The sequence below is a fragment of the Anser anser genome (assembly GCF_964211835.1).
Source record: "Anser anser genome assembly, chromosome: 10".
Classification (NCBI taxonomy): domain Eukaryota; kingdom Metazoa; phylum Chordata; class Aves; order Anseriformes; family Anatidae; genus Anser; species Anser anser.
In genome coordinates, this window is record NC_139730.1 from 3,180,265 (window position 1) to 3,194,029 (window position 13,765).

Here is a 13,765-nt window from a genome sequence, read left to right on the forward strand (position 1 = left end):
GCTCTGACCCGAGCCCTGCCAGGCTGACACTGACCAGCGAAACTCTTCTGTCTGCTGGGTGACGTACAGGGACAGCCAGGGGAAGCTCTGAGTCGGATGCAGGGTGGGATTCAAAAGATTAATCGTTCTGGAACAGGGCTGCAATGCCAAAGACACTTTATTTCAAGCTGGAAAACACCGAGAACAGGATGAACATGTGGAGACTGTGCCCGTCTCCCATTAAGCTGAAGCTAACCAGTGCTAGCTGCATGCACAAAGCCCATCACTGAGAGGGATCCAGGTTGGATATCCACGGATCAGGTAGTGCACTGAAGCGGTATTGAAAATGAATCCTCTTCCCCAAATGTGTCTGGCAAAGAAAGACCACACCAGCCTTCTCGGGCTGCAAAGCCTCTTGGCACTCTGTTAACTTGGCCAACTCAGATGCCCATTACCTTTAACACAGATGGCACAATCTCTGATGGGTGCTTTACGTTTGTCTGCAAAACCAGGCACTCTTTAAGATGCTCTGGGCTCCTTAGAATGACCATTTGTGTTTTTTTTTTTTTAAAAAAAAGGCGAATGCCTGCTTATCAGGAACACATTTCCTGTATGCAATGAGGACGGAGCCAGGCAGAATGAACAGTATCCCTTATTTTAACCCCTGGGGTAACTTATTACAGTGTCATTTTAATACTGATAATGCCAATAGCTTGAGCAAATAAACTGGAAGTTTCCTACGGTTCATTCTTTGGGAAAAGGTTGTTCACCCCGTGCTGTAAATGGACCCACTAAAGAGGTGTGTTTTTTCAGGGACCGGAGCAAACCTCACCTGTTGGACTAACCTTCGCACATGACTCAGGAGCAGAATGAATCACAGCCCGTAGCACTCCGAGAGGAGGAGGACGGGCAACCTTGTCACCGTAGGAAGGCGCTGCCGGGTGCTCAGGGCAGGCGTCCTCAGACGGCAGGGCTTACAGAAGAAATGTAGCTGCCTCTCTTCTGGGAACTGCGTGTTTCTGGTGAGTTAGCTGAGATTAACTGACATTCCTGGTGCGCTAGCTGGTGGGTTAATTTATAGCTATTGTTAATGTATTCATTTCTTTTGGTTAGGAAACTCAGATCCTCAAAATGTTAAGTAAAGGCTGCATGACATATTTAAGAAGAGAATGAATGGGAAGGGAGAAGCAGGCTGGGATAACTCCTGCATATAAACAGCCTGGAAAATATCTAATATAACTTAGATTTGCTTTTTAACTTTTGGCTTTACAAAGGTTGAAAAGTACTACAGTCTGCCTTCTTGTTTCAAAATTTTAAATACTAAGCATTTTTATTGTGTTCTTTAGGTGAACTCAGTCCTCAATGTGCCTTTATATACCCAAACCCATCCATTTGTGTCTCCATGGTGTGACACTGTATGTCCTGTATGAATCCCAAAGACAGGACATCCCACTTGCATAGTGTGTTTGGAATAACTGTCACATTCTAACACAGTCGGTTAAGATAACCGTCAGAGAGACAGTCTGGAGGGCAAGAGGACACTAATTTACAAAGACTGGGACACCGTAAGCATACTGTGTAATGAGGACTGAGTAGGAGGACCAGCAGGACGTTGTCATCCTACCAGAGGCTGTGCTTGATCATCTTTTCAGATTTTTTTTTTTCCATCTTAATAGTAAGAAGCAGTCACTTGCCATTTTTCTGTATTTTCTGGAGGTATCGTAGGATGCCACCAAATTCCACAGGTCCTGGTTTTGAACCAGAGGGTTTGGGATGGCAGTGGTGAGTGACTCTTAGTTTATGACATACACGCAGCATACAGCTGTGGCTTTCATGTGAACATCCCATTTGAAAAATGAAAAAAATAAAATAAAAAATGACATTGTTCAGGCATAAATATAAACTCAAAATGGCACAGGCAAAATGTTTCCTTGAGAGCTACCGGCCTGTTTGTTCCTTCCACCTCCTTCCAAACATGCCTAAAACGCATGAACTTTCTCTTCGTTGACTTCCCCGTGCTGTACCCAAGCTGGGAAGCACCCTCTGTCTTCACAGGGCCGAGGGACCAAATCCCTTACCTTAGAGATGTCTAAGGCCTGGATTTACGGGTTTGCCCCATCCAACAGAGGCCAGAGAGACTGCAGGGGAACAGCGGAGAAGGCATCACCCGGGCTCTCTTACCTTGTGTGCTGGAGCAGTGCTCACCCAAGCTGGGATATGGGAAGCAGAGCACAGCAGCTCTTCAGGGAAGGCAGGAGGAGATGACTTTAAAAGATCCAGACTCCCCAGAGTGTGCCCAGCCTTGTTGTGGGGCTCACTGTTACTTGGTCCCTGCTGGAGAACCTGGGTCAGCCACACGTGGAGGACCGGAGCGAGCTCTCCGCTGGGGTAGGCACACCGACCTGGGAGCACTTTGCTTTGTAGCTTTGGAGAGCGAAACTTCCGAAGTAGTTCGGTCAGTTCAACGTGGCTGTCAAAGATCCTTACAAAAGCAGGATTCCTTTAAAGGCTTTCACCTATATTTCCTGTTAATACGAGATGAATATCCATTCTGCCGCTGTATTCTTCCCGAGAGGCTGCTTTTAGCAGTCTTCTCCTGTGTCCCTGCTGTGCATGACAGCGGCAGTGCAGATACTGGGGGGTAGCCTGCAGGTTATGAAACACCTCAGGAGAAAATGAGCAACCTGCATGTCAAATGCTCTTGCTCGAGCAAATGATTAGACAGAAGCCTTGCACGGCAAGACTTAACACATTCAAGTGGCACTTCTTATTAGGGTGTAGCAGACTTGTAAGTTGGTTTCATTGGCACCAGCACTTTATTATTTCCTCCTTTCTGTGGAGTTATCCATGTGAATAGCTAAAGCTTACCTGGACTGGAAGGTAATTGGCATACCTAACTGCGGGGAGCAGCTCTATTTGTATTTTCTGAAATACGGAATCAAAGGGGACACGTGAGATATTTCAGAGCCCTGTCCTAAAAGCATCGCTAACAGGCAGCTTTCTGGCAGGAGGGAGCAAGCCTGCATGCCTGGTTGGCTATAAAACGTGAACTTTGAATTGTGAAGACATTGAGAATGGGGGGGTGGAAATAGTAGCAATCATTAGGTCTATAACCGATAGGACAAACGCTTGCCTGAGGAGTCAGCAGGAGTGTTATTGACACGCCTGGCGCCGTGGAACATGCTCGTGAGCGATTTCCAGGGAGCAGTTTTAGACAGTGCCGGGCCATGCTACGAGTGCGAATGAAAGTTGTGAGTATCAGGCAGTCAGAAAAGTCTTGGTCTTCATATAATTATTAATCGCCTGTGGGGCCAGCGTGTCGTTCGCCTGCGAGCGGGTGCCAGTTCAGGTGAGGCCAGCGAGCAGTGACAGCAGCTCTGCTCTCTCCTGGCTGAGCAGTGGGCTGGGTAGGTCCAACCTTACGGTCTCGAGGTAACTTGCAGTAGACAATTTTCCTTGTCCCTGAGCCCATTCCTTCCCTTGGCAGGCATTAGTCCTCCAGGCAACATCCACGTCAGTGCTAGCCCCTGCTGTGAGCCTGTGCTCAAGCCTCTTCCACTCACAAGGAGCTCGGCTCGGGGACCACCAGCTGGGTGGCCACACGTCGGGGTTCAGGTGTCAAAACGCCTACGCTCAAGCTGTTATTTTAGGGGCAATGTGGACATAACTGCCCGAGCTCGCTTGGCCTTGCCTGCGTCATGCACTGGGAGGGCAGCGCAGACACAGCCAGGCCGGGGGGACAGGGCCAGGGGGACTGGAAAGCCCTCTGCTCTGATCAGGTCCTTCCAAAGGAGGCTGAGGAGTTGAGTTGGACAAGGAGCTATAAAACCTGGACTGATGCCATTGACAAATGAGGGACTAAAGGTCAAGGAGGAGCTTTCTGCTTCCCTGAGGGATGGGAGATACCTTTGCCTCAACGGCAAGCTGGCTATTCCTCCTCTTGGAGCTGAGCCCTCTGCTTCCTCGTCTCCACACCCTTGTTCTGCCATCCGTGGGCTGTCAGCAGATCATCGCTGCCCACAAAATACGTATTCTCTGGGATCATGGCAGAGGAGTGAGGAAGAAGGCAGGTTATTTGGGGAGGGGCTGGCTCTAGCCGCCAAGCTCCCACCCGTACAGGGTCACCCAGGCGAGGGGTCCCACCCCAGGCCTTGTGCCAGACCCACCCTGTGCCAGACCCCAGTGGCTCCCAGAGCCGCTGGCTGTGTCTACACGCCATCCTGGCAGCTCAAACTCATGTCTGCAGAAGGAAAGAGCTGGCACAGCTGCACAGGTCCATCAGGTCCCCTCTCTGAATACAAAGCTGGAGCAGGGAGGGGCATCAGCATGAGCACAGGGTTGTTTGGAAGATCATCACTTCTATCTGTACTTTTGTCTCATCTTCTGTAGACACCAGAAAAGAAACATGCTGGCCTGCTTTCTCCACTCCCTCTGCATGATAACTTCAGGGCTCCCACTGATAAAACCCGTGGCACTGCACAGTGGGAGCTACCAGAAGGTACTGTGAGGTTATCCCTCACCTCTCACCTCTCTCTTTCCCAGGCATCCGCACACTGAACGAACACTGGTGAAGTTGTGATCCATCCGGGCTGCACATACAAATATGAAGATACTCTGGATAATCCCATTTTTCCTGCTGCAAGGTAAAGGCTTAGAGGACGGCAGTGTGGGTGAAGGAAGCTACCTACACATGCCGAGGCTGAGCCTCGTCACAGATTCTCACCCACTCTGGGCTCAGCAGGAGCCGCAACACAACGTTGTGTGCAGGGCAGGCTCACAGGAGCTGGAGGCACACATGGGAGAGTTTCCAGCGCTGTTACATGACCTTATGAATGCCTCACTGGCTGAGGACAAACACCTCTTTGAGTGTGCACATGTACAGGTAGCATTATGGCAAAGGCATGCATACATGGACCTTAACTGTCTGTAAATAGGGTATTTTCCTCTCCAAGACATAGACCTCTTCTCCCATGTACACACTGGCAGCAGCCTGACTCGACCAAGGGGAAAGTTGCACCCTAAGCCTTTGCTCACAGCAGTTGCAACCTCTTTGACACCAGGGAAGACACCTGATTGTCACGGAGGTGACACACTCGTGTTGTGACAGGGTGGCCACACTCATGTTCTGGTTTCTTTGCAGACACAGAAGCTTTTCTGATGAAGAATGCTAAAATCAAGCTGTGTTTACAAGCCAGCCCAGAGGATGAGAGTTTGCTGCTGGAGGACTGTAACCCAGCATCAGATTTCCAGGACTGGTCTTGGCAGGGTGATTCCTTGATGAATCACGGCACGCAGAGCTGCCTCTCTGTGGTGGAGGCCAGCATAGTGCAAAGCCCCTGTGACAGCACAGCTTACACGGGCTGGGACTGCTCGAATTCATTGCTCTCTCCTCTGGGCAGCAGCCAGAGCTACCTGGTGGCGAGCAGGAAAGGAGTTGGTCTTGATAACGTGAGAGGTCTCAAGGCTCAGTGGTTGCAAGGTGGCACGGAGAGGAATGTCTGCGAGGAGAAAGCAGGTAAGTGCTGCCCACCGGGTCCCGGTGGTGCACCTGCACCGCCAGGGAACGTGGGAGGGCACGGTCAGCATCCTGGGGTCTTTCCAGCCCTGGGAAAGCCCACCGTAATGCGATCTGCAGAAACACCACAGCCAGAGACACCCTCTGCTTTCTGAGCACTGGAAATGGGGCTGTGCACTCAGAGCTTGGTTCTGCCTGCTTGGAGAGATGTAGTGGGCAGCACTGGGGCCAAGGGGAAGGCCATTTCTCAACTCAAGTATTGCCATGAAAGACCACTGTATCTCTCCGTTCTTTTCCTCCACAGCCAAGGCAGTGCAAGAGAGCTACTTCCATGCAGCCCTTACCAGCACGCAGGTGTACGACCACACAGCATACAACTCTACCCTCGTGGCGGGTATGGATCCAGAAAAGCTGAAGGATCTGCTGTGGTTCTTCCGCACAGAAGACCGTAAGTCCTGCTGATGTTTCTGGGCTGAATCCAAATAGAAATACACGGTCCTTGGCTGTGAACCCTCCTGCCCAGCGGAGGTGCCTGAGGGAATTATCTAAGGAGGTTATTTACCCCAGGTATATAAACCCTCACCTCCCAAAGAAGCAGGCCATGTGTGAAGCCAGGCATGGCGCTTTGCTGTGGTAGGGTCTTCTCCCAGAGAGGGCTCCAGCCTCTCTCCAGGCATGTTCTGCCAAAAGAGCAAAGGTCTGAGATCACCAGTGATTTTGGCAGGGTGCAGGGAGCGGATCAATATGAGCGGGTCAGCGCCCTGAGGATCAACTTCAAAGCCACGAAACCGAAGGACAGAACATCTGCTGCCATCTGCACTGCACATCCCATATTCTGGGGCAAAATCCATTTTCCTGAGTGCGGCAGTGGTGAGAAAGGCTGCAGGGAGGAGGGGCCTTTCCAGCAGCGCTCGTGGTGGGGTGCTGCACCTCTCAGCCTTGCTCCCACCCTCGGGCACAGCCTCTCACAGCTTTCAGGCAAGGTGGAAAAGCCACGTGAGGCAGATGGAAAACGCCTGGCTGGGCTCTGCAGACCCCTGCTCTGTGCATGCTAACGCTGCCTCTCCGTGCTTCCCCCAGCATCAACGTGGAATTACTCCATCCTTGCGCTTTCCTTCGTGGTCACGATTCTGGGTCTTCTCCTCCTGGGCATTAACATTACACGAAACAGGTGAGTGAGGAAAATTTGGGGTGCGGTGGTGCGCTAAGGACCTCAACCAGATGACATGGGGGGTTTTCAGGGCAGGAACAAGCACTGAGGGATGGAGAGAAGAGCAAAGACAAAGTTCCTTTGACCCCTGCTTCACTGTAAAACCTTCCCTGCCTTCCTGCACTTCTTGTATGTCACTCAGATCAAGCACCTTCACTTCTCTGTGCCCTGGATCCTCACCAGTAAAACATCTGCAAAAGCACTGGCCAGCCCAAGAGAGGTTTTGGGAGGAAAATGCCACCGAATGTGTGTACGTGAGCTGCCCTCCCATGAGTACAGGGGCACACGGGGGCTCGAGCAGGACTCCCCAGCCATCTGTGATCCCACAGTGCTTCCCTGGGCCGTCCTGCTGCACAGCAGCCCTGCAGCTGAGGAGTAACTCGCTGCCTTCTAGAGCGAGGAAACACACAGGCAGAGCTTTCATCCTGAAATAAGACTAAAAGAGGTGTTGCAAGCCCGCCCTGCCACGCTCTCGTATTAACGACGGCTTGCTGGGTGTCACTGCCTTGCTTTAAGCAGCGTGGTGTGCTGTGTTCTCCACGAGTAAACACTGGGGCTGTGTGTACTCAAACACTTCAGACCACTTACACGACACAGCGTGGCTGGCAGCGTTTCCCGTAAGCAGCTAACGCATTCCCGGGGCCAAGCACGCAAAGAGACGGATGTAACATCACCTCGGGCAGGCACGTGCCCCAAACGCGGGCCGAGCTCGCTGCTCCTCTCCTTATCTCCTTTTTATGCCTTCCCTGCAGGAAAAGGAAGATCCACATGTACAAAGAAGCAGTGCAAGCTGCCCAGCAAGCTGAGCTGGAAGCCAAGCAGGCCCTGATACCGGTGCAGGAGTACAGCCCGGGCAGCCCGCAGATGCGGGAGCCGGCGCTGCAGGAGGAGAGGGCAGGAGAGGTGCTGGTTCAGTGGAAGGACGGGACCATCACCACCCTGTACAAGCAGAGCTCAGAGGATGCCATGTAACGGCCGGCTGGAGTGAAACCATTTAGTCTCAAAGGAACACATCAGAATGTCTCGATTCACACTGATTGGAGATGGGGAAGTTTAACCATGCAGTTTAGCCTGGGGGGTGGAAAAAAGAAAAAAAAGGGAAGCAGCAGAGCTGCATCAGCAGAAGTGGCTCTGGACTCTCAAAGCCGTGCCTCCCCCGTTTCAGCTCCGTCTGGGTGCTCTTTACCCGCTGCTCTCAGCTGCCTCCAGGCTTCCCTCCCGCGAGCGTCGCCCCCTCGCCCAGATGCTGCCCGCAGGGCTGGGGGCTCTCACCGTGGTCAGCTGGGGAAGGCACCCTCAGGAAAACACTGACACTGAAGCAGAGGAGCGTTTGCTCTTTTCAAAAGTCATCTTTATTAAAATATTTTCCAAAGTTGACCGAAATCCCCTATCGAATCTCTCTCTATATATCGCTAAGGTCATATGTATATATGTACAAATGTACATGGGGGTGTTTCACTCTGCAGATCCGTGCAACTCCTGGGAGAAGCAGAACATTTGTCCTGGTACAGCAGATGAGCTCAAACACACAGCCCTTGGCTTGGGCACAGGTAGAGCCTGGTCACAGCACACAGTGCTCTGTGTTAGGATTCTCGTCACACCCTTCACAGGGCACACACAGAGGCCATGAAATAATTTAAGACATTTGGGAAGTGCATCACGTCAGCCTTTTAAACAAAAGCTTTTAGGAATGTGTCCTGGTCAGTGAAGCATCTCTCCTTGCAAAGCCTTTGAAAAGGAACACCGTCGTATAAAAGTTGGTTAAAAAAAAAAAAGAAGCTATTTTGGTATGACTTATTTCAATGCATGGGAATCAATTTTAGGACACCTGAGACCTTTGGTCGGCTGTAACGTTACCCGCCACTTTCTCGTTCAGATTAAAAAAGAAATTCCTCTTACTTATTGCTCGGCGAGGGGACCTGTCAGGTGAACGACACGGGCTCCTCTGTGTCTGGGGATTCATTCACCCTTCCTGGGCTCCCCATCTCTGCCTGATGGACTCCATCCAGCGCGTGGCCTCATCCGTCTGCAGATGCCCAGGCCCGCCGGCTGCCCCTGGGGACAGCCCTCGCCCTCCCAGCGATGCTTCTCGGCCCCGGGAGGTGCCCAGATCCGCAGCTGCATCGCCCAGGCAGGGCTGTGCACGTGTCTCCGGGACAAGGTCCCCGCTCCTGATGCTCCCAGCCCCTCGCAGAGCTGGGGGACGGGGATCTCTCGCTGCTCCATCGTGCAGGGACGCGCCTTAAAATATCTTGAAGCCTTTCAGCAAGGTGAGCGTGGGCGCTTTCCTCTTGCTCTGAGCCCGCGAGGACTTGACGGTGACCAGCTTGGCCTGGGCCACCGAGGGGATCTCCTTGTAGTTGACGGTGGAGAGGGTGTTGAGGGTGCAGCTGGCCAGCCCTTGCCGGGTGGCCAAGGTGGCCGGGGTGGCCACGTGCAGGCAGGGCCGCTCCTCGGCGATGAAGAGGGGCCGGAGGGGCACGCTGCGCTCCGCCTCGCGCCGCACCTCCCGCACCGCCTCGTGGAAGACGTGCTGCACCGCTGCGAAGTCCTGGCACGCCGACACCTCGTAGAAAAGGCACCCGAACTTGCTGGCCAGGGCCATCCCTTCGGCTTTGGTCACCTGCCTGCGGAGGGGACGGGGGACGATGGGCGCAGCCTCGCTCGGGGCGCTCGTCCTGGTGGTGTGATGGTGCGGGAAGGGGACAGGGGTCTGTGTCTCGGGGCAAGGAGGGGACAAAAAGGTGTGCCAAGCGAGGTTGCAGGGGGCTGGGGGTGGTGGCAGGGCCAGCACATCCCCACAGAAAGGGAAAAAGCAGGTCCCAAGAGCAGGACCTTCTGGGGATGGCTGAATCAGGACGTTTGAGTCGAGGACCAGAGGGACACAAGCTCAGCTTGTCCCACAGCAGCACAAACAGCCAGCAAGGAGCTGGAGCTCAAAGCCCAAAGCATGCTGACCCTGCCTTATGACACAGCTGAAAAAACATCCCACCAAAAATAGGGGTGGGCTCCAAGCAAGCGCATCCCCCCGTGGGCGGCAGGGCCGCCCGCAGAGCCCTCCCCGGATACTCACGAGGATGCGACGAATGCCAACACGGGTGGAAATAACCACTAAAAAAAACCAAACCCTCAAATCTGAGCTTTTCACCCAAGTCAGAGGGATCCGCGAGCAATTCCCCAGCGGGAAAAGAGGGGCTTGCGGGTACCTGTACTGCTCCATGTCCAGCTTGTTGCCCAGCAGGAGCACGGGGCTCTCGTGCTGGCAGCCCCGCGCGTGCCGGGCGAGGACGTCGAGGTAGCGGCGGCAGCCCTCGAAGCTCTCCCTGTCGTCGATGCTGTAGACCACGAGGAAGGCGTTGGCCCAGCGCAGGTAGCGCTCGCAGTTCCCGGGGCCATCCTGGGGGCGAGAGGAGCGGGTGAGCACCGGCCCCGTGTTGGCACGAGGAGAGCTGCCCGGCCCCTCACCTGGTCGGCGGTGTCCATCACCTTCAGCAGCACGGGCTGCTGGTCCACCAGCTCCTCCGAGGTGTAGGTGTCCTCTGCAAGGGAAGGGTGGCCGTGAGGGTGGGATGGACGTTCCCCAGCGCCTAGCAAAGCCCTGGCTGGGTGGGATGCAGTGGAAAAAGCTCCCGGTGAGGAGCATCCTCTCGCCTCGCTCCTTCCCACACGGGCGTTATTTGGGGTGGCCGGAGGTGGGCGCAGCGGCGATGCAGCTCGGCAAGCCTGGTAGGGGGCAGCTTTTTCCTACTGCATGCAAAATGCAGGGTGGGATTTTATTTTATTTTACTTTTTTTTCTCTTTAGGATCAAAACAGCTCAGCACCTTGTGCCCCCAGTTCGCTGGAAATTGGGTCCCCCTCCAGGCTCACCCCAGCAGCATCCTCACCCCCCCGAACCACAGCGGCCAAACCCTCCCTAACACCCTCAGGTCCCTCCAGGGTTCACCCCCATGAAATTCCCCCAAAATCCGTGGTGGGCTGATCACCCCCTGTCCCCTCTGTGTGCTCCTATGGGGACGGGAGGGAGCCCGGCATGGCCATCGTGGCTGCGCCCCGGATCAGCCCTTATCTAAACGCTGCGACCCAGCAAGATAAAGCCTGCTGGGGGCTTGCCACGGGGCTGGCTTCTGATAAATCAGGCAAAAGCAGCAGCTCCTTTCTTTAGAAAAGGGTGCAGGGCTTTAGAAACAAGGGGGCTGCCGTGTGGTGCCCCAGCTGGAAGCTGCCCTCTCCCAGCTGGGTCTTAGGGGATGCGTTTCGGGAAGGTTTTGCCATGGGAAGACGGCAGAACCGCCACGAAACCACAAACAAGATCTGAATAAAGGATTTTTCCTTCTTTCCTAAGAGTTATTAGGGGCTGGAGCTGGTTCCTGGACGGGGTCCATATCTCCCTAATGTCCCTGATAAATCATTTACAGTTCTTCACTGCGCACTGGAGTCAGGCCTAGGAAAATAGTTATTAATTACTCAAACGGAGCGGAAAAAAATGCCCAGACCCGCTCGCTGCACAGCACAGCCCCCGGGGACACTGCCTCCTCCACACTCCCAGCGGGTCCCCTTCTCCTGCAAAACACCCCAAAAAAGCGAGCAGGAGGCACGGGTACCCCCAGAACCTCCCCAAAAATGGGGTTTTGCCTCTGGCACGGAGATGCAAGGCGATGATGATCCCTGTGGGATGTGCCCACGGGGCGAGCACTGCTTTCACCGCTGTTTTTACAGGCTGGTTTGGGTCAAATCCAGCCCTTCTTTTGCTTTTCATGTCTTTAGTTTTTTTTCCTTAAATGCCATATTTGTGGGAAGGGTGCTCTGCCGGAGCACATCGGGGACATGCGGGGAAAAAACAGGGAGGAGAGAGAACCCCGGAGATAGCGCCTTACCCAAGTTGGGATCATACTCGCTGATGAACCTCTTGGTCAGAAACTTCACCGTCAGGGCTGCAGGAGGGGAAGGGGTGGGTGAGGACAGCGCGGTCACCCCTCGAAGCAGCGCCCCGCGACCCCCCGTGGTGTCCCCAACCCGTCACCCCCCCGTTCCCATCACCGCCTGCCTCCGAGCTCTTCCCGGCCAAAATGCACCTCTTCTCCCCAAAGCCTTTCCCAGGAGAGCCTTGTGGCTAATAAATAACAAAGCCATTCTGGGTCATTTTGGGGAGGTTTTCACACCACTAGTGGGGCATGGGGAGGGTTTCCAGGCACCAGTGCTTGAGGACCCACTTAGCCCCTGCCTGCTGGCCCCGATCTGCACAAGCAGAGATGCTGCTGCTACCCTAAACGTCCACAAATAACCCTAAAAAAAACCCACAGGCATCGCATGCAAAGCAAAGAAACCCAGCCACGGCCGTGGGCCTGACCCAAAAGGCCCTGACCCGCTCTGGGAAGATTGCGGAGAAACTTTTTCCTCTCCCAAACATGAAAAAAAATAAAAAAATAAAAAATTCTCAGGGCTGGTGCACAGCATCGGGGCAGGGATGCTGCAACGGTGCAGGAGCCGGGAGAGCAGGGTGCTGGGAGCTGAAGCTGGGCGGGCACCCAAGGGTGCCAAAAAGCCCAAGGGCAGAGTTGGGCAGCCTGGGGGGCGCGTTGGTGCCGGCTCTCACCTGACTTGCCAGCCCCTCGGCACCCCAGGATGGCCACGTTGCACTCGGCGAGGGGGCTCTGGGGCGGCCGCTCGGCTCCAGCCCGGGGCTTGCCGAACATCGAGGACATCCTGGGTCCTGCGGGAGAGAGCAGGGGGGACGTGGGGACCCTCACCCACCTCCCCGCCGGGCAGCAGGGACGCAGCCGCTCTCGCCAGCCGGCGAGGGGATGCGCTCGCCTCCAGCCGCAGCCCTGGGGCCAAAGCGGAGACGGGGACCCCCTTTTCCACCCTCTGCCCGTGGAGAAAGAGAGGAAGGCAGCCTCCCACCTGTGACTCCGAGGCCGGAGCTCGCCGGGTGCGTGGAGGCCACGGCGGGGCTGGGGGAGCAGCGGCCCCTTCGCCGCCCGAGCTCCCAATGAATGAGGCAGGCGGAGGCGAGCGCTGCTCCCACCGCTCGGGCCCCAGCCAAACTCCTTGTAAGGCAAGCTGCCGCGCCGGGGCCGGGCTGGACACGCGTCCCCAGCCGCCCCAAGGACTGTCCCCTTGGTGCAACGCCCCGGGGGGGGCAGCCCTGCAGACCCCCGGCGGCAGCCGGCTGCCCGCTGGTGCCCAGCGGCGCTTTGCGGGGGGACCATCGCCGGCATCGCCTCCGTGGGGACCCCCCCAGCTCAGCACCCGGCGGCCACCCTTACACGTCCCCTTCCCCAGCACCTCGCTGGGACCCCACAAACGCAAAGCAGAGCCCAGCTTCCCCCTGAGCCCTGCAGCACCCAGGCTGAGGCCGGCACGCTCATTGCACCTCCCGCGGGCAGACGCAGCGCACGGGAGCGCGGTGCCAGCGTGGCCGCCGTCCTTCCCGGCTCTTTTCCCCGCTCCTTCAGTGCGAGATGCATTGGGGCACAGGCACCGCCTGCTGCTGGCAGGCTCAGCGAGGAAAAAAAATCCCCTTTTTCCACCCAAAAAACGCGATCCCAAGGGGAGTACTCACCGCCGCTGTTGACCGCGCCGAGCCATCAGCCCAACGGGCTCCAAAGGCGAGGAGGAGGAGGAGGAGGAGGAGGGAGCTGAAGTCAGCGTTGTCATGGCGATCGCAGCCATTTGGGATGGGGCTCAGCGCCCAGCACCGCCCGGGCAGGATGCGGCCCCCCAGGGGGTTGTGCAGGGGTCGGGTGCTGGGGTCGCCCGGGGGGGCGCGGGGCTGCTGCGGCCGTGCGGGGCTCTGCGCCGCTGGGATGATTGCCCGGTAGCGCACAGAGGATATTTTTAAACCCTCCCAAAATAGTTTGTGACCGTGGAAGCCCCTGCAAGCCTCGCTGCTGTCCCGGGGGGGACAGATGGATGGACAGGGTCAATCCCCCGTGGGAAGCAGAGCCCCTCCAGGGACTGATTTTGGTGGGATGGCAACAACCCCCCTGCCCCAAATCGCCTTTGGACAGAGGTGGAGCGTGCTTCAAGGCATCAGAGCCAGATTATTTTATTTTTTTTA

At 55.7% G+C, this 13,765-nt stretch overlaps 2 protein-coding genes across 3 annotated transcripts; one reads left to right on the forward strand and one right to left on the reverse strand.

Annotated features, from left to right (window-relative positions):
• The first annotated feature begins 793 nt into the window (after window positions 1-793).
• On the forward strand, window positions 794-8,079 carry SLC51B (SLC51 subunit beta). Its single transcript, XM_083850391.1, has 6 exons — window positions 794-1,001; window positions 4,522-4,622; window positions 5,120-5,494; window positions 5,799-5,942; window positions 6,575-6,665; window positions 7,457-8,079. The coding sequence occupies exons 2-6, from the start codon at window positions 4,583-4,585 to the stop codon at window positions 7,674-7,676; spliced, it is 870 nt and encodes a 289-aa protein (XP_083706517.1). The 5' UTR covers window positions 794-1,001; window positions 4,522-4,582; the 3' UTR covers window positions 7,677-8,079.
• Window positions 8,034-13,495, reverse strand: RASL12 (RAS like family 12). 2 transcript variants are annotated; one of them, XM_083850393.1, is made up of 6 exons: window positions 13,268-13,495; window positions 12,299-12,415; window positions 11,580-11,636; window positions 10,170-10,243; window positions 9,911-10,101; window positions 8,034-9,331 (listed from the first exon to the last, which is right to left on the reverse strand). In XM_083850393.1, exons 2-6 carry the CDS (start codon window positions 12,405-12,407, stop codon window positions 8,947-8,949), a joined length of 816 nt encoding a protein of 271 aa, XP_083706519.1. In that variant the 5' UTR covers window positions 12,408-12,415; window positions 13,268-13,495; the 3' UTR covers window positions 8,034-8,946. The 2 variants fall into 2 exon arrangements, with proteins under 2 accessions (XP_083706519.1, XP_083706518.1); XM_083850392.1 differs by lacking the exon at window positions 13,268-13,495 and adding an exon at window positions 12,607-12,737.
• Window positions 13,496-13,765: the final 270 nt, after the last annotated feature.

Coding starts and splice junctions, on each gene's coding strand:
- SLC51B (XM_083850391.1), top strand. CDS start 4,583: ATGAAGATACTCTGGATAATCCCATTTTTCCTGCTGCAAG. Junction 4,623..5,119: donor CCCATTTTTCCTGCTGCAAG/GTAAAGGCTTAG, acceptor GTTTCTTTGCAG/ACACAGAAGCTTTTCTGATG. Junction 5,495..5,798: donor TGTCTGCGAGGAGAAAGCAG/GTAAGTGCTGCC, acceptor TTTCCTCCACAG/CCAAGGCAGTGCAAGAGAGC.
- RASL12 (XM_083850393.1), bottom strand. CDS start 12,407: ATGTCCTCGATGTTCGGCAAGCCCCGGGCTGGAGCCGAGCGGCCGCCC. Junction 10,244..11,579: donor CGAGTATGATCCCAACTTGG/GTAAGGCGCTAT, acceptor CTTCCCTTGCAG/AGGACACCTACACCTCGGAG. Junction 10,102..10,169: donor TGATGGACACCGCCGACCAG/GTGAGGGGCCGG, acceptor TCTCGCCCCCAG/GATGGCCCCGGGAACTGCGA.